The following is a 20,635-nucleotide window of genomic DNA, read 5'->3' as shown; positions in this document are numbered from 1 at the left end:
TTCTACAAACACATCAACTGGGGGGCAGAGGGAACTGCTCAAGGGAGACTCGGGTCCGCCGGCAGGAGGACCGTACCATGGAATATACACACAGGGGGATTAATCAGTGATGGCCAAACCATGTGGAGTACCTATTACAGTGCAGAGTAGTTAGTACCCGTAGTGGGTCTGGCTGGGAATTCCAGAGTGGCTAGGGAGGAAAGAAATCCAGGGAGCGCCTGTGGACTCACCTGGGAGAAAAAGAGCAGTGAAGGGGAAAGGCGCTAGCGCAAGCGGTACACCCGGTCAGTTGTCTCAAAATTGTACAATCTTGTAAAGGTATTGGGTGTTGGCCAGCCCGCCACTCTACAGATGTGATCGCGACCCAGACACACAAGGCAGCACCTACGGCCGTCAGAAGCGGAGAGATTTCTGCCACATCCAGGAACAACGCAAAGGCGGAAGGGCATGTTGATAAAGACGCATCTTTAAAAAGACATTCAACGCCAATGCGTTAACTCTTTTAGAGAAAATAGTACTTTTTAGAGGAGTTGTTTGCTCTTTTAGAATACTGTCGAAGCGCCCAGGGCCATGGACTGCACTGGGGTGCAGAGGAGGGAGAAAGATCCAACAGGAAAGCTTTCTTTTAGAGGTGAGTGGAACAGAAGTGAGATCTTAGCTCTCTGAAAACACACAACCGCTCGGCTCCAAAGAAAGAATCTGACTGAACAGATGCACGATCCCTGCCTTTTATACCTGTATGTCCGGGGGCGGGACATGCAAATTCTTTTCGCCAATTTGGCATTTTCCTTTTTCATATTCAGAGGTATCCGAGGCTCCCAAAAGAAGCCCCTTGTGTCACTAAAATCGACACAACGTGAGTGACAGAAGGGGAACCATAACATCATGGATGCCTAACACAGAGTATAAGAACATATTAATAAAGGTATAAATTCAGCAGACCATGAGATATTTAGAAGGATTTCAGATGAATAGGTGCATAGTTTATCTTGTCAATCAGATTTTGTTGATGCTGTAGATTTTGTTCATGCAAGATAATCTCCATTCTTATAGTGATATTTAATATACTAACGCAGCACTTACAAAGACACAGCCTCTAATTTGCATTTGATTGGGGGTTAATGCCACTGTGCCACTGGACCCATGTTTTGTCTGCAAGCATATTCTCAAACACAAAGGGCTGAAGTGATGGCATTTAGATTACACAATACATCAACCTGTCTACAGTATGTTTTGTGCCACACCTGTGACAGCTTCTTCATGTGTGGATTCTAATGACCACTTGCGTATGCAACTGATGAGATGATTAGAACTGTAAAACAGCAGCATATAGATTAAATTAAATTCTGAAAAGAAAAAAAAAGTCTAATTAATAACTGACTTTTTGTTATTTCTTGCAGGTTTTTTCAACAAGTAGATTTTTATTTGTTAGTGCAAAGACCTAACCCAGACCAAAATAATTCCTGCTTGTGTCTCGTAATAAACCGACACTCGGATTGTACTTTTCCATTTTGCAATAAATAAAAGTGTGCCTTGTGTCAGTTCCAAAATCTACCAACAACCTTTTCTATGGACAATTTACAATATCTTTTTTCAAATATTCTAGTGAATTTACTAAATATTCTGAAAAATAAGTAATTTCAGCATGAAGGTGAACATCTAAATTGTCTTAATGAAGTCATAAACCCCTAAAAGGTTTAGTTGGTAGGATACCCCCAAAATAATCCCCTACAAATTACTATTACTTCCATTTAATTGCAATCAGATTACTTTATTTATTACTCCATTAAAAATGTATGACATTACTAATACCTTTACTTTTACGTTTTAATTTCTACAACACTTTTAACAAAAAACTTATATAATGTCTATATTTTATTCTTGTTCACAAGTTATACACTTGGCAACACATGTTTTCCCTTACAATGACTTGTTAGGGACATAATTCATGTTCTAAATGTATACTCTACATTGATAATATTATTTTAGAAATATGTGTAACACCAAGTAATGTACATTCAAATAATTAAATGAATTAAATAAAAGGTCAGTAACTGCAGTCTGATCACAAGAACTGCAATTTTATGCATTTCACTACTTTTTGATTATGATTAATAACTACTTTGTTGTTAGATTACACCAAACACTACCTAAATCACATTCCCTTGTTATCGGCTTCAGCCACTGCAAAAACCATATAAGTCGACCTCTAGTCTTTAGCTTCCATTGTGATCTCAGCAAATACAACCCCAATTCAGAAAATGTGACAGTATGGAAAATGCTAATAAAAACAAAAAGGAGTGATTTGTAAATTATATTCACCCTTTGCTATATTGAAAGCTCTACAACAAAACAGTATATGATGTTTTACCTTGTGAATTTCATTGTTAGTTTTTTATGTACAGTAATTTCAAATCAGATGACTGCAACACGCTCCAAAAAAGTTGAGAGATTCAAATGTTTTCCACTGGGAAACATCACAATTTCTTCTAATAACACTTATAAAGCATTTGGGCACTGAAGAAACAAGTTTGATAAGTTTAGAAAGTGTAATTTTCCACATCCATTATGTAAGTCTTTAGCTGCACAATTGTACGCGTTCTTTGTTTCCGGATGGTGCAGGCAAGTCAATCTAGCACCCACACTCTCTGCTTGCACAGCCATCCACTTGTAATCCAGGCAGTATGTGGTTTGAAGTTGTCCTGCTGGAAAATGCATGGACGTCCCTGGAAAAGACGTGCTGGATGGCATAATATATTGATCCAAAATTTACACATATCTGTCTGCATTCATGGTGCCCTCACAGATGTGCGAGTTACCCATGCCATGGGCACTGACACACCCCTGGCTATTGGACCTGACGCTAATAACAGCTTGGATGTCCCTTTTCCACTTTGGCAAGGAAAACATGATGGTTGTGTTTTTCAAAAACGTATTGAAATGTGGCCTCTACGGACCAAAAACAAGGTTCCACTGTTCTACTTTCCGTCTAAGATAAGACCGAGCCCAGAGATGTCGGCAGCGCATCTGGACAGTGTTGATGTAGTGCTTCTGCTTTATATAGTAAAGTCTTAACTTGCTGTAACAAGACCCTCTGGTTTGGGTATGTAATATGAGGAGACGAGAGCAGTGACATGCTTCAGGTGAGGCTTTTATTCTCTTGCCTTCTGTGTAGCAGATACACTCTCTCGGGATTTCATTCAGTTCAATAATTCACTTTCAAATAAACAGAAACTTCTCACAAACACTCAATAGCTTCAACACGTAATGTAAACTGTTTGACAATGCTGCACACTTGTTCTCTCTCTCCCTCTTCTGGCATGTTCAGCTGTTTTTAAGGCATCTCTCCACTATCACTGTAATGAGAAACAGCTGTTAGAAACTATGTCAACCAGCTTGACGAGCCACACCCTCTCTCCCGCAGACAGACACACGACCACACCCTCGTTACCACACTTGCATCTGTGGATGCAGCGGCAAGTGGTGCTGACTAACAAAGGTTTACTAAAGTTATCCATGTTCATGATTTTCATTACAGATGAATTATGTTTTTTAAGACAGTGATGTCTGAGGGATCAGAGATCACGCAAATTCTGAAATTGTTTTCATCTAGCCCTTTATGCACCGAGATTTGACCAGATTCCTTGAATCTTTTAACTATATTGTGCACTACATTGGGTGAAATGCCCCAAATCCTTCCAATTTCCTTTGGGGAACATTGTTCTCAAAGTGCTGGATTATTTGCTGAAGCATCTGTTGGCAAATTGACAAGTCTCGAATTATCTTTTCTCTTGAAGATCTAGGCTGTTTTTGGAGGCTCCATATATACTATGACACAATTGTCTCACCTGTTTAACATCTCCTGTTTCACATCGCCTTACGTTACTTCAATTCGTTGTGGTGATGGGGGCGTGGTCATGTGTCTGTCTGCAGGAGAGAGAGCGGTAAGGCTCTTCACCAGGGTTGTAATTATCTCTAACACCTGTCTCTTTTTATAGTGATGGTTGAGGGAGACTTAAAAGCCTTACCAGCGCATCAGTTCGGAGAGAGAGAGAGAGAGAGAGAGTGACCTGGGAGCATGAGTTTTTTCTGTTATCATATTGAGTGTTGTGAATCTACGTGAATTGAGTGCATTAATGAAATCCAAGACTCTCTCCGCTCTCCTCCCCAGGTTGACGGGACCGCCCCCCCATTAGTGAGATAGGGAGGAATGGGCCGGTCTGTTGGGGCTACAGGGAAAGCAGGCACTTACAGCACCAGTGCTCGGTGATGGAGGTGGTGACACTGGTCTGGAACCCTGATGCTCTGTAGGCCGCCCTGATCGGGCAGGGGCATATCGTATACCGGTGAATCTAAAAGGGGATTCATACTACATGTTGGTGGATTCAGGCTGTTCTCAAACCTCCATTCACCAATGCTTGGTGCAAGGTGGGGCATTGGGCATGGATAGACGGTTGAGGGTGCGGTGTGTGCCTGGGGATATTCACAGGTATCCAGTGGTTACCATTGAGATAATATTCAGGGGAAAAAAGTATAGAGTAGAGGCCACGGTTAATTCCTGATTTTGGGAACTAATTGACCTGGTTTTAAGAATCTATTAAGGGAAATATGTGTGGATGGGTCCTGTAACATTTTGCCTCGGTGTGTGGCATGCAATGCTATGGCTGGAGAGGAGGTGCCAGGACTGTCTATGTCTACTCTGCATCATGATGATCATGATTGATGGTCAACAGCTCCGGCCTGATGTCGCACTCATATACACATATTTTTCAATTATCAAAGATAGGTTGTATCGAGTGACGCAGGACACTCAAACAAAAGAAAATACAACCAAATTGTTATTACCAAAGAGCCGTCAGGAAACCCTCTTCCATCTAATGGCTGGCCATCTACGGCACAAAAAACACTCAATCGAATAATGGCCCGTATTTTTTTGGGCCAGGCGTTCACAGGGACGTGCACATGTGGTGTGTGGTGTCAGTTGGTGAATCCACCGGCCACCTCAAAAGCGCCAGTGCACCCTCTGCCGCTAATCGAGGTCCCCTTCGAAAGAACTGGCATGGACCTCGTTGGGCTATTAGAATGGACTAAACGCGGGCACCGCTTTGTATTAGTTCTGGTGGACTATACAACACAATATCAGGAAGCAGCTCCCCTGCGCAACATCTCAGCACGAGGATGCTAGAAATTGGGATAAGTGGCTCAATCCCGTTATTTGCATTCCAAGAGGTCCCGTAAGTCTCCACAGGGTTCTCCCCATTCGAGCTGCTGTATGGTGTCGGCCGCGCGAATCTCCCAAGAAAAAACTGCTTTTTCCACACTATTCAGCTTACACCAATTTGTGACCCTTCCATTCGGTTTGTTTGGGGCCCCGGCCACGTTTCAGCGTCTCATGGACAAAATTCTCAGGCCCCATTCAGCATATGCTGCTGCATATTTAGATGATATTATGAATGATTTGCGAGCAGCATATGCAACATCTGAGAGCTCTCCTGAGGTCACTGCGATGGGCGGGACTCACAACCAACCCAAAGAAGTGTGCAATTGGGCAGGTGGAAGTCTGGTATATGGGGTTACACTGGGGCCACGGGCAAGTGCGTTCCCAGGTTGACAAAACCACAGCGATTGGTTTTACACTGGCACTGCTCGGGTCTGAAGATGAAAATAGGTTTTATACAAAGAAGTTCAAAGAAATTTAAAAAGTGCTTGATTTTGCTGCTGTGAATGAAGTGTGTGTGACCACAAAGCTTTATAATAGAGCTTTATAGCTTTATAATGGACCGGAATCATGAAATAACTCTTTCCATGATACTTTTTAATTAGGAAATCCTGATCTGTTATAATTCATAAAATTGTCAGTCTGTTTTTTTCAGTTTGTTAAAATGAAATTGCATTTTATCCAGCTTATGTTTTTTTTTTTTTTTTTTTGTGCTAAATGTTAATTACTTTGCATCTACATAAAAACACATGTTAGACCAACAATATTCCCCCAAATGTTGTCCCAACTAGCCTAACAGAGTTGTTTGAATGAACAATTGCATGCATTGCAACATTACTAAATTATTAAATAAATTAGTCACAAATTTACATCAAATTATTGTTGTAGGATAATTTTTTTCTTAATGCTGACTTTCTTTTTGGTGTTGTTTTTTGTTGCCACTGTTAGTCAGTTATTGTGTGGTGATGTTAGGAGCTCATCTTTTAACTTAATGAGATTTGTTGATTGCCACCATTATTGAAGATTGTGTGTTAAAGGTTGAGGTCCATTGTGCATCTATGTCAAACAATTGTTTGCATTGCCTGCAAGACACACCTCTCTTCAGAGGCAAAGTATGGAAAAGTATTTGGAATGGTGACAAAACGAAAGTTCACTAATTGTGAATTGGCTGAACAAGAAGTCAGTAGTTCTCTCAACAGGAATTTTTGCATCTAGTTAACAAACAAATTCACATTGATTAAACAAAGCAATGTCAGTGGGACGATTATTAAAATAGTTACTGAGAGAGAGCTGAAAAATCTTACTGCAACATGTTGCCTTGATTTTTTAATGTTTGATCAACTGTTTTTTTACAGTGTGCCTAGTAATTAATTGTAAAATCTCTAAACTGAAAAATATTCTTAAAATATTGAAAGACAGTATTGTTTTTTTTTTCTCCCCAATTTGGAATGCCCAATTGCCTCAATCCGGGTGGCGGAGGAGGAATCTCAGTCGCCTCCGCGTCTTATCAAGTAGCTCGTTGAGCACGTTATCTTGGAGATAGAACATGTGGAGGCTTCACACTATTCTTCGCGGTATCCACGCACAACTCACCACTCACCCCACAGAGAGTGAAACACATTATAGCAACCATAAGGATGTTACCCCATGCAACTCTACCCTCCCTAGCAACTGGGCCAATTTGGTTGCTTAGGAGACCTGGCTGGAGTCACTCAGCACACACTGGATTCAAACTTGTGACTCCAAGGGTGGAAGTCAGCATCAATACCCGCTGAGCTACCCAGCCCCCGAAAGACGGTATTGTTAACGTAAAAACAACAAAATAGGCACACTTTGAACCCAGTCATACTGTTATGTACAAAACAAACTACTTGCACGATTAAGTCTCAGGGCAGTTCCGAAGTGAAATATCCACTGTGTGGTGCTAAAAACAAGTGAAATGTTCTCCCGAACAGATGAGGTTTTTAAGGTTAAAGCTCTATCGAGTTTTAAATCAACAAAACCTTCCTTCCTACCTAAAACTTAACCTAACCGATAGTGTCTTAAAAAGCAAATAAGAGATGAATAACACAAACAGAGTGAAATATGTTTATGAACTGATGAAATAATAAAAGTCATTGTTGTTTTAACACCTTTAGCCTTCACTCCACCAGGAAATTGCTGTGTTACGTACAACAGGCCACATAAAAATCCTTTTGCAAAAATGTTGTTAATGCAACATGATTCTTTGACCAGGTCGTGAATGTCAGAGATAGTAAAAAGGCGACTTAAAAATACAATCGAATTTAACAACCTCCTCTCTCACACAATCTCCTCTCTTGATTTAATTCTAGCTAGGAAAAAAAGGTTACTTTTAACTTTTTTAATACTTAAGTATATTTTAATATAAATAATTTTTATTTTTTTTTTTTTTTACTTTCAATCAAGTATATGTTTGGTTAGATACTTGGACGTTTATTTGAGCAAAATTTCCACTCAGTATTCATTCTTTCACTTATTACTTTTTACACCCCTGCATAAACTGTAATGATCCATTTGAATCAGGCTTACAGACCGACAGCAGGTGGCAGCACACACCTGTGCAAACCTATCCAAAACATTACTAATTACAGTGAGGAGAGGAAATATATTTTTGTTTGTTTGTTTGTTTGTTTGTTTGTTTGTTTGTTTTTATAATGTCCCCTCTAGCGAATAATTTATATTACCAGCGTAACAGAAACGTATTATTTTCGTAAAGCACAGCAAGTAACTAACTAAAAAAAAATCACAAAAACAAAATCAAACAGGATTTCAAATCAAGGCACGATAACCTTACTATTGCCTTCCAACCAATCATTTTTGGTAAAAAAAAAAAAAAACATTCAGCTCTTAAAAGATGCAGTGTGTATCTATTAGCCGAAGACTGGAGGATTATACATTTATGAATATTTGTCTCTACATATTCAGCGAAGACCTGATTGCACCAATCAGAGCGCGGCGCTCCAAACTTCCCACCAATCAGCGACGCTCCTGAAACTTTAGAGCGTATTTCGCGTAGCCACTCGCGTCTGTCCCAGTGTTTTGATCCGCTGTCTGTCTGTAGGTGGTGAAACCCCGAATGGGACACTTTTGTTTTTATGCTAATATTTCCTTGTGCAAACTGCGGCGCTTTTGTCAACACTCAGGTTTATATAGGGGGAGAATGATGGCACGAGTTTTTATGTGTGGTTGAGAAAGCGCACGCTTAAGCCGTATTTCTGAAGATCCTCTAGAGCTCGAGTAAGCGTCTGCAATGAGTTGTTTGGATGTTATGTATCATCAGAGTTATGGGGCTCATCATTACTTGCCCGCGACATCAGCAGCGGCGGCAGCAGCTGCATACAAAGCTGCATACTACCATCAGCAGGTAGGATCTTTCAAATCTTGTGTTAAGATGATTTAAAAAGAATAGTTTGGATATATTCAATTATTTATATATGTAAATATGAGTGATATTATGAGACTAAATATTTGCTTAATATATGAATACATATTTGTTCTATATGGGCTTCATATTATGGCATGCAGCACTAACAGTAAAAAGTTTGGACATCATTATGTAGAATAAATATATGTTTCTCATGATCTCAAAAGTACATATTCATGCTTGAATGTTTGAAATCAGTTTGGTATACAAGTATAATTTGTGTCATTTTTTATAAAAACAAAAATTCTAGTTATATGTGAAAATATTAGTCCAACAGGTGTCCAGCATACATGGGATCTCTTTACTGCTTAAAAATAGTGTCTACTTTCAAGAAGCTAAAATACAAGACTTTTGAATGGTAGTGTAGGCTTCATATGTAGTTAATATTTGAATGCAATGCTACTTAATGCTAAAAGTACAATATAATGTTATATTATGACATATGATCTACAATTCTTCAAATTCCAAGCTGTGAATTACAAGTGAATGTGTTTATATAGACCCTCATACGGAAAGATTTATCCGTGTAAATCAGCGTACCACTAATGTGCCAAGTGTGGGCACCAGGCCATCAACTCACAGACAATCCCCAACAATCTATTTTGGTCAAACACCAGATGGGGACTGTGTAGCTTTTAACCCCTGACTAGTTATTCCTCACAATAAATTTTGAACTATTTTTGTCTTCCAGCAGAAGAAGTTCGGTGCCTACAGCAGGATGCAGGATTCTGAGGAGCTTCACTGCAGCCAGATCAAGCAGAAGGGAGCTGTGAAGCCCCGTTCTGTGCCCGAACACCACATTGAGGAGGAGCAGAATCTCGGGGAAGAGGAGCGCTGTAAGGAGACGCAGCCTGCTGAGGCTGAGTACTTGAGTTCCAGGTGTGTGGTGTTCACCTATTTCCGTGGGGACATTGGGGACGTAGTGGATGAACATTTCTCCCGTGCTTTGAGCCAACCCAGTGCCTTCACTAATGAAGCGAAGACCAGCAAGCTTCAATCGGGAGGACCATGGAAAGGTAGGAGAAGACAATGTTGTACCATTTAAGAACCTACAATATTTGTCATCCTAAAAATGCAATACTTGTACTAATTAGATCGTTTTACTTTACGCAAATTAAAAAGGATTCACTTTACACCGTACTATTAGGATAGTTGCAGTCCTGAATCCTGATTGGTCAATACAGCATTCCAGCTGTGCTATAATACTCAATAAAGTAACAGTGGTGAAGTGGCTGTGCTGTTTTTGTTAAAATATTAGGGACATAAAGATTTTTGTTTAAAATGGATATAGATCTGTAAGTGAAAGACTATATTTTTTGGTGCTGTGACTGTTACTAGTTGAAAGGTTTTTCACAATTTGTGCCATCACAAGTTCATTTTAAATGCTAATTTTAAAAGCATAAATATTCTGTGCTGTAGAAGTCGCTGATAATGATAACTAAGGTGGTGAATAAGGCAGATATCCGATTAATTGGCCAATAGTTTTTTTTTTTTATCGATTTACTGTATAGAATGTTAAAAAGTCATTGACGGGCACCAACATAGACACTACAAAATTAATAAATGAAGATATGGTGCATAACGTGGAACTTATAACTGTAAGCAAGCCTGAAACCAACAGGGACTCTTATTTTGAAATGACAGAGACTTGGCTCCATTATTGCTTTATACCAAATTAAGATTTTTAAAGCCTATATATTCACCAGATGAAGGGTTTTGTGTATACCTGTAGATATTTCACCAGATGAGATTGAATAAGGAATAAGATTTATTATTATTCACAAGATATTCAAAGCCTTCTCTGCTGGCCTGACATGCTAAATAAATAAATATTTGTAATTCTTTCATTCTCAATCACCTTTTCGCCTATATGTATTTTTAATTGCTTTCCATTCTTAATTAATCTACAAACAAATAGAAAAAAAAAGAAAAGTTTATCCAGTCAGAATTTATTCCTCGATACTTACAAGCAAAGCCTGACAACTGTTTCACAAATCACATGACTGAAGCAGTGTGTGAGTCTGAGCTCCACCCCCTCAGACCTGTACAAGTGAATGCGCATCTAATCTCAGATTGTCAGATTCATCAGCCAATCATATTGATTTATTTGTACTTGGTGGGTGTGATCTTTAGGATGTGTCCCAGTCGAGGTCTTCTAGCTGGCCTTGAGTGACACAATCACGCTTTAAGACACATAATTTGAAAGCAAAGAGCGGCAGATCTTGCTAACGAGTCGGCTGTCATTACTGTCACTATCGCCATTGAGAAAGAGATCCTTCTAGATTTAAAAACATCAGGATTTTTCTAAGTGTAAATTATGCTGCTTGAGCATTCAGTGTTGGATCAAGTTTTGAAAAGTAGTGCTGCGCTCCATCCAACTCGTAACCTACCTACTAGGAAAAGTGCAATGGAATGCACCTTGAAGTCAGAATTACAACTTGTATGCTCGTACAGAAATTCTCAACTCCGATTTTGCCGAGATGCAGGAGCATGATGTCACACAAACATGTCCACACTCAGGGAGATATAAAAAGATATACTTTGACTTTATTAAGTATTGTCGATAAATGAGTTTGTTTCCACGTTACATGATATTAAAGCCTGAAACAGGTGTATAAAACATTATAATCTTTTTTGGTAATCACAAACCTGAAGCACAAATGATAGCGCTGCAGCATTGTTTATCAGTTGGGTTGCTAGGAGACATCTCTAATGAGAGTCAAACCCCTGCTAAGCTAACGGGAGCATTTCAGTTTGGTTTCCTTAAACGTCCTCTTCTGAATATCGGGGAATGGAATGTATTTATGGTTTGAGATATCAAGTAGGAATATCCCACATCCAACTTGAAGGGAACGCAGCATAACAGTGTACCCTGACGAAACAAAATTTATTGCAAGCAACATTTAAATCACAAATATTATTAGATAGATTTTTTCAAGTATTATTGACCTCCTTGATAGATTCATCTGAAAAATTATGATTTTGAATGTCTGGTCAAGAGACGTTCATTTCACAAAACAGTCATGCTGCAGTTAAAATTAGTCTTGCTTGAGCTTGTTTTTAAAATGTTTATTTGTATTACTAGTTAGCTGCAAAATAATGTATGAAGCCCAAAGGCATAGGGTGTCTTATTCATTGTGAAACTGTGTTTTCTTAATGGCATGAATCACAATGAAGGCCTAGACTTTTAATGCACGGGCCGCCACTGGATGTTGGAAACAGGATGTACAGTATGTGCTGACAGGGCAAGACTCAATATATTGCAGAGCCAATGTGATTTAACTGTAGAATCCCCCAGTGCTAGCCACAGATGAATAGCTAAAGAATTATATCATTTTTTAAACCAGCAAAGATTTTTGCAGATAACCGATAGTTTCAAAATGCAACTATCTACACCGATCAGTCAGTAAAACTGATATATTAGTCTACCTCTACTATGCAGTCTTTCAATTAATATGAGGTCATAAAAACTGTATGTATAACAATTAAAAGAATTAGAAAATGCTATTTTTGACTGAGCATGTAACACTGCAGGACAAATCAACTTTCCATAAATATTGCATGTCTACTTGTTACTTTTTAACCATGTAATACAAGCAATATGACTATGCATATTGTGAATACAGTAACAAATAAGGGCAATTACACAATACTGCACATCCCTCCTTGCTTAACTATAAGCTTTGTATCTCAAATGTCTATATATTGTGGAGCTTTGGAACAGATTGGTTCGTTGCATTTTCCAGATGGAGGATCCCAATCTGAGGGTCAGTGTGGCTCTATATCATCATCCCTGTGGTCTTGTGGCTACCCATCTCAGACCAGCCCGTGTGTCCCCTCCTCTCACCCTGACTTCCCCCACACCCCTGCCTTCAACCCTGCAGACACTGGCCTCTGGAGCAACCACAACCTCACACAGACGGGTCTGCCCCCTCCCTCTGCGCTTACTGACACTTGGCACTACAGCCTGGGAGCCCAGAGTGGAGCGGGATATCCCCACGTACATGAGATGTACCCTCACATTCATCCGCAGCACCCGCATCCACATTCCCCCGCCCACCACGTGCTCCATCACGCTCACAGCCCAGCTCTGGACCCCCGCTTCAGCCCCCTTCTGTTACCTGGTGTCAGAGCGTCTTGTAGCCCATCTACCTGCTCAGATGGAATCAAGACAGAGTTGGAGTCAAGTAGCATCCCAGCACCTAGCTGGCCTGCTTCTTTCCATGGGTCAGTGGATATCTATGACACAGGTAAGAGTCAAGACTGGAAGAAAAAGTCAACCTAGAATATGTGCTTCATATGGTAACATGTAAATTAAATGTTTTAATTCACATAAAAAAATCATCACTTAATCAACCTAAATAAATTAGGGTAAAACTAATTTTAAGGGTTAGATCAGGTAGAAATCACTACATAAGGTAACATTTGCAGGGGACTGATTTTTACAGTGTACAGCATTTGTATTTTTTTGGATCGGGGAATAAAAACATAATGTAAAACCAACCGATTACATTTTCAGTTTGGGAATTTTCAGGAAATAAATCATAACATGCATTGTATACAGAAGCCTATATAAAGTGACATATTTTCATTAAATATATTATTAATATTTAATATATCCCCAAAAATATTTGAAATATTAATTTGACCACCTAAAATCAATTCATAGCCTAAATCTCTCTCTCCTGCATAAACACAAACATTGCGTTAGCATGTGTGAACTAACATCTTTTGCGGCCCGAATGATTTGTAATTTTTTGCATAACAAGAAATGGTGAAATTCCAAACATTTACTGTAATAAACTCTTTGGTGTTTGGTTTTATGAAGAAGAAAAAAAAAACATTGGAGCGATATTAACCGGGTACCAGCATTTAAAAATATTGTTTTCACTCCGGAACAATGGAAAGGGATTTTGTTCCCATTTGTGGTTATGTTTAGTTCATTTTTGGTTTCTGTTTTTGTTCCTTGAACTGTTTTTAATTCCTGTTTTGGATAGTTAAAGTGATAGTTTACCCCAAAATTTTAATTCTCTCATCATTTACTCACACTCATGCCATCCCAGATATGTATGACTTTCTTTCTTCTGCAGAACACAAATGAAGATTTTTAGAAGAATATTTCATCTCTGTAGGTCCATACAAGGCAAGTGAATGGTGATCAGACCTTTGTAGCTCCAAAAATCACATAAAGGAAACATAAAAGTAATTTATTAGACTCCAGTGACAATATATGCCCTTCAGAACCAATATAATAGGTGCGGGTGAGAAACGGATCAAATTTAAGTCCTTTTTTTACTCTAAATCTCCACTTTCACTTTTACATCTGAAAGTCACATGTGGTGCTTGTTTAGTTTCATGGAAAGTTAGAAGTTAAAGTGGATATTTATAGTAAAAAGATACTTTAATATTGATATGTTTCTGACCCACAACTATTATATAACTTCAGAAGACATATATTAAACCACTGGAGTTATATAGCTTATTTATATGCTGCTTTTATGTCGTTTTGGAGCTTCAAAGGCCTGATCTCCATTCACTTGCATTGTATGGACCTACAGAGCTTAGATATATTATCAAGATAACATACACATCTGGGATGGCATATGGGTGAGTAACTGATTAGAGAATTTTCATTTTTGGGTTAACTGTCCATTTAATACATAACGTGTTCATGATCAACATAAAGATTTAGGTTATTATTTATATGGTTGAATAAGGGAAAATGTATCTCATATTTGAGATAACAAGTTTTTACTGCTTTTAATCAACTTTTTGACTTCAATACTTCATTTTAATTGGTCTTATTAAACCGTTGTGTTACAGATTAATATTAACAAATATTCCATGTTGTCTCATTTAATATGAGGTCATAAAAACTAGATGCATAATACTTATAAATCAATTAGCACAAAGCTGTTTAAATTAGTTTTAGATGAAGTGTACACTGTAGAAAGTGAAAATGTGCTGTTGTTTCCACCTGATCTGACACTTTAACATGACTTTTGCTGGTGTAACCTAATGTATACAGGTTGATTCAGTCTTATTAAGTAATATTTTGACTTGAGTAAAAAAATTTTTTTAGATGTTAACACATTAGGCCCAAGTTTCCAGACTAAACATTTTTACAATGTAGCATATCAATCAAAAGGACATGGTCGACTTCTCAAAATCAAATCAAATCAAATCACTATTGTCACTCAACCATATACACAAGTGCAGCAGTGGGTGAAAGTCTTGGGTGCAGTTCCAAGCAACATAGCAGTCATGACAGAAATGAGGCATGTACAAATCTACAATAAACATCTAATTTACACACAGTGCAATATACAACTAATAATATAAAATACACAGTATGCAATAAAAATACACCGTTGTATTGACATTCGGGCTGTCGGTCAGGAGCCAGTGTGTTTTTAACAAAGTATGAAGTATGAGAGTCCAGTGTGAGATTAATAAAATGCAGTGCTGATGTGTATTGATCATGAGAGATCAAGAGTTCAAAAGTCTGATTGCTTGGGGTAAGAAGCTGTCATGAAGTTGGCTGGTGCGGGTCCTAATGCTGCGATACCACCTGCCTGATGGTAACAGTGAGAGCAGTGTAGAACCGTGTGAGGATGTGGTGGTTCATTCCAAACTTCCTCAGCCATGTCAGGAAGAAGAGGCGCTGGTGAGCCTTCTTCACAACGGCCTCCGTGCGGACGGACCATGTGAGATCCTCAGTAATGTGGACATAGAGGAACTTGAAGCTCCTTGTGCTTGCTGACGTTGAGGGAGATGTTGTGCTCCTGGCACCAGCATGTCAAAGTGTGCACCTCCTCTCTGTAGGCAGTTTAATCATTGTCAGTGACCAGACTGTCGTATCATCGTATCAATCCGAAAAAATTATTATCAATCAGAAACAAAAGTAGTTCATGTCAAGCACTTTTTGCAATGTTTTGTTAAAAAGTTGCTGGATTATATCATACAGTATGTGTTGTTAACATCATTTGTTTTCTCTCCCACAGCACTTGAGCAAGATAAAGCAAAGGCCAGTGTTTGGTTTTGAAACAGAAAGGATTTACTGGGACTACATGCCTTAGACTGGAACAATTCTGAATTTTGGGTCCCAAAGGACTGCATGTGGATTCATTCCCGAGATTTTTGAAAGTTTTCGGAACTATTCACAGGGAGCTCTCTATCAGTGAGGAAAGCACTAAAACAACTTTGGGGAAAACTCATGTTTTTGTACAGCATACCATCCTGTCTGAGTTTGTGCCCTTAATGTGTGCTCGACCCAGTGTTGATCCCATTCAAGAGGACTCGTCTCCCATCTGGGCTTTTAAAGAGCTTGGCCATAAAGGATGCTACACATCCCATATGAGGTTTAAGAGGTATATCTCCCTCTTTCTTTATACAAAAGAGGTTTTCTCAGTGGTGGATGCTTTAGGTTCTGTTGAAAGAATCGATTGGCTTGGTGCAGTAAAAAGCAGAAATGTTTGAATGTTTGAGAAACAACCATTGTTTAAATCAATTTTTTATTTACTTTAATATATTGGTCTGAAGCAGTCTTGTGAATTTACTGATTTGTTTTGTCTATTCATAATTGTGTTGTTTTTTTATAAAACATGTTCATGCCTTAGTCATTAGTTTACTGCTAAAACTGAACTGCTAAGTGTTATTGGCAAACAATCTGTTTTATTTTGACACATTGATTAAATCATTATTACTGTCTCCTGAATCGTGTTGCAGTGCTTTAATATATTCTATTTTCCTCAAATTATTTGCTTTTGTTAATAAGGAATTCGAGAGGTCAGTGGCAGACATTCATGACTCTTAAAGAGTCTTGACCAAGTTTGGACACAAAATACCATAAGGGATGGTGTCATTCCATTCACATTTAGATACATCTCTTGCAAAGCCACAAAATCTGGGCTGTGTCATATACTGTAAAAAATGTTTATGCGAATGCTCTTAAATGTCAAAAGCTGGTATGTGTGTCCTGCCTTGCTAGGAAGTTCATTCCAAGACAAATTGAACAATTGCAGTTAAAACAGACTCTTAACCACTGGAGATATGTCCTAATAGAGATTATGATAAACCAAAAGAATGCAGAGATCTCTCTTTCCATGTAACTTCGACCCAAATCCACCCAAAGAATGCAAAGAGTGCTGAATATGCACTCTGGTGTGAAATCGAACATTATTTTGGAGAGGCGCAGCTTTAAATATTTTTATACAAGCACTATGCCAGATACTGCATTATATTCATTGTAAAAGACAGCTGTTGGGCTGGCTATCTTAGGAGTGGAGAAGCTAAGTTCATGTGAGTGTAGGCTTTGGGACTGAGATCTCTGACCAGGTGGCAGAACTGACCCAATGACCTCAACAACTGCTTCGTTCAGAGACATATTTAGAAACAATGGCATTCTATATTCTAACTCCCCACACAGGCTAATAAAATATTTATAGGTTAATATAATAAGTATTAAAACAATCAAAACAATTAATAATATTATGAACGAGAGGAATTGTATCCATTCCGACAAGAGCCCGTACTCTGTTAGGGCAGAGTGAAAATTACAGTTACAGTAAGTTTCCCAACATTATAAATTCAACAGCCATTGTTTAAGGAATAGTTCACCCAAATGTATGCAGCACCATGTCATCCAAACTTTTATGACTCTTCTTTTGCATAGGGAACACAAAAAGATGTCCCGTTCACTGATTTCAGTACAATGGTAGTTGTAGAGGACTTACTTTAAAACTTAAATGTGCTGTAAGTGATTTCAGGCATTCTACTCCACAACACTGAGCTGCTGAATTAGCCACGCCCCCTCTTTCCAAAACACCTCACTCCAAAGATACCAAAATAAGCTTAATTGAGAGCAGAAACGGCTGTTATAAACAAAAGCAGCAAATAGCGCCCTCAACTGACAACTGTTATGAACAACATGGCATAAAACTGCATTATGCCTCAATAATAAGCTGCAATACAATACTATAAGAATGTGCAAAATGATTGACAGGCAGAAAGCGTCAAATTTTCACTGAAAAATAACTTAAAGTATTTATTTTCTCACCAAAACCTTTGGTATGCCTTCAGAAGACACAAAATATGAGACACGAGCACCATGGACTACTTTTATGATACATTTGGGCAGCTAAAAAATGCCAATGTATTGAAGTTAGCAACTTTAAAATTACACAAATCATACAGGATTTGGATTGACATGAAGGTGAGTAAATGATGGCAGAATCTTAATTGTATGTTAACTATTAAAGGGGTCATATAATGCCATTTTTGTACAAGTTAATATGAATCTTTTGGGACTAAATGAAAACTTTGTAATATACTTTTATTAAAAATTCTCATTAGTATTTTAAGAAAACACTAATTTTACCTGCTCAAAAACAGCTCTGTTTTCAGCACGCCGTTTCAGAGCATATGACTTTAAATGATAATGAGCTTTGGTCACCCCGCCCCTCCGTTCTGGAGTTATTCTCCGTATAACTGTTTTTTTGACATTACTTCTTAATCAGTAACATACAAGTAAACCAGGTGTAACTTAGTGTTACCATGTTAACTGTAACACCTGCGTACACAGTTTTTAATAACACAATAACCATAACGCGTTGTTCATTATAAACGTGGGATTATGAATTATATTGAGAACGTTGTAACGTTATGGAAAACATGCCGTAATGTACCCTGAGTGTAAACATTATCCACATTCATTGTGAAGCGTGCAAGCGATTTGCAAAGATTAATATAAAGGTTAATAAAACGTTACACTTACTTCTTCTGGAGGTGCAGAGGGAATATAAATAGTTGGCACCGAATCTTTTTTCAGCAGCAGCTTCTTAGCAAAACCAGCTTTATACTGACCCTCGTTTATAAAGCAGTCTGGTGAAAAATGATTCGCGCAAACATGAACGCATGACGTTGCTCGTGGGGAATATTCCCATCGTAAACAAAACTCAGCCACAGCGTCTTCAGCGGTTCAGATTTAGTGTAGTGTAGTGATATCGCGAGAACGGGGTTGAGAAGTGGAAGGTGATCGCGAGATTAAAGAGAGCGATCATGTAGTTGAGAGAGTTGTTAATAAAGTGAATACAACAGCAATGAAGACTGGTTATTGAGATCAACAACACAACATAAATGGCGACGAGGATGAACAAATAAAGAGAACGATTAGGATTACCGTTCAACTGTCGTTGGAAGCGATATCTGGATCTGAAAGACTGACTGTCTGAACTGGCATGATGGAAGGCGACGAAGCCGTAGCACGAGCACCGCCGCATGTCGCACAGACTCAGTTATCGCCGCCCATTCCATTGAACCTTGGAGTTTCGGATTTGTATGCAGAATACAAAACATGGAAAGACTCGTATAGTTTCTTTGAGTTGGCCAGTGGAGCTATCAATGCTGCTGATGTGGTAAGACGCGCTACTTTTTTGCATTGTATTGGTGCTCCAGTGCAGAGGATTTTTGCCAATCTCCCGGGTCCTAAAGATTCATACACAGATACTGTAGCTGCACTGGATGCTTACTTTACTCCACGGAAAAATGTTGTGCTAGAAAGACACAAATTCAGACTAAGATCTCAACCACAGGACGAAACGATCGACGCATTTGTGAACACGTTAAGGGAACTGGCCAAATCTTGTGAGTTCGGAGCTTTAGAACGTGATATGATACGAGATCAACTCGTAGAGAAATGTGCACATAGACGATTAAGAGATAAACTGTTGCAGGAAGAGCATTAACTGTTTTCTTACGTTGGAAAGAGCATTAACTGTTGTTAGAATTTTTGAATCAGCCCAAGCAGAGTCTAAAGTGCTTTCAGAAAACAACACCAAAGAAAAAGACAATCACGTTAATTTCACGAAAGGTATACGAGCTCCTAACGCAAAAGTGAAACCGCAAAATGCCAGCAGAGGGTGATTTGAAAAGGACAACAGTGACGCCAAGTGTTATAGATGTGGACTTACAACACATAAAGCAGATGACTGTGGGGCAAAATCAGCAACCTGCCTGTATTAGAGAAAAACCGGTCATTATGCACGTGTTTGCAGAAAGAAAAAAAACTCACAGGAGCATAAAAATGAAAGATACAAGGCCAAAGACAGGTCAGACCACAAAGACAAACCAGTGAGAGCTGTAAATGACAATTCTGATTCTGATGAATTTGTATATTCAATTGATCCAGAAGGCAAAGAGACCATAAGAGTTAATGGACAGAGGCTGAAGATGGTCGTTGATTCAGGAAGTGGAAGAAATTTCATTGGAGAAGAACTGTATCACAGATTGTTTGCACAAAAAGTTTAACTAAAACAAACCAAGAAAAAATTCTACGCTTATGCACAGACGCACTCTCTCCACTGTGTGGGATTTTTTGAAGCACATTTCCAATGGAAGGATAATGTCACGAAGGATGACATTTTTGTAATAAAAGGAAATGTAGAGCCACTGTTAGGAAGGCGGTCATGCTTTGACTTAAAGATCCTGAATAGCACAGACCAGGTCAGTGCAATTGAAAATTCGCCAGAGAGATTTTTTAAACTTGAGGCTGAATATCAGAGTTTGTTTAAAGGACTGGGACAAATCAAAGATTACAGCCATAAAATATCTGTAAATGAAAAGGTCACACCTGTAGCTCAAGCTTTAAGGAGAGTACCTTACCTGATGGTAGAGGCTGTAAATCAAGAGCTGGACAAAATGCTGGAAGATGGAATCATAGAGGAAGTGCACAAAGGATCTGAATGGGTGTCAAACATTCTTATCATTCCAAAAAAAGACACTAAAGAAGTGAGACTTTGTGTAGATCTGAGAGAAGTGAATAAAGCGGTGGTAAGAGAAAGACACCCTGTACCAACAATAGACAGCATACTGCAAGCAATGCAGGGAGCAAAGGTGTTCGCCAAACTGGATGCCCGTAAAGGCTTCTGGCAACTTGATCTGGCACTTGAATCCAGACAAATGACCACATTCAT

The 20,635-nt window shown here is 38.7% G+C and overlaps 1 protein-coding gene across 1 annotated transcript; it reads left to right on the top strand.

The window, feature by feature from the left end:
* The first annotated feature begins 8,296 nt into the window (after nucleotides 1-8,296).
* Nucleotides 8,297-16,365, top strand: LOC127659267 (transcription cofactor vestigial-like protein 3). Its single transcript, XM_052149007.1, has 4 exons — nucleotides 8,297-8,603; nucleotides 9,355-9,679; nucleotides 12,410-12,913; nucleotides 15,668-16,365. Exons 1-4 carry the CDS (start codon nucleotides 8,490-8,492, stop codon nucleotides 15,706-15,708), a joined length of 984 nt encoding a protein of 327 aa, XP_052004967.1. The 5' UTR covers nucleotides 8,297-8,489; the 3' UTR covers nucleotides 15,709-16,365.
* The last annotated feature ends 4,270 nt before the right edge of the window (nucleotides 16,366-20,635 follow it).

Source organism: Xyrauchen texanus, chromosome 18, assembly GCF_025860055.1.
Source record: "Xyrauchen texanus isolate HMW12.3.18 chromosome 18, RBS_HiC_50CHRs, whole genome shotgun sequence".
Lineage (NCBI taxonomy): Eukaryota > Metazoa > Chordata > Actinopteri > Cypriniformes > Catostomidae > Xyrauchen > Xyrauchen texanus.
Note: the sequence above shows the minus strand (reverse complement) of the source record. Positions and strands in the feature narration are given on the sequence as shown.

Excerpts from the sequence above, each read along its gene's own strand:
- LOC127659267 (XM_052149007.1), top strand. The coding sequence starts at position 8,490 with ATGAGTTGTTTGGATGTTATGTATCATCAGAGTTATGGGGCTCATCAT. Across the intron at positions 9,680-12,409 it reads ATCGGGAGGACCATGGAAAG|ATGGAGGATCCCAATCTGAG; the intron begins GTAGGAGAAGAC and ends TGCATTTTCCAG. Across the intron at positions 12,914-15,667 it reads AGTGGATATCTATGACACAG|CACTTGAGCAAGATAAAGCA; the intron begins GTAAGAGTCAAG and ends TCTCTCCCACAG.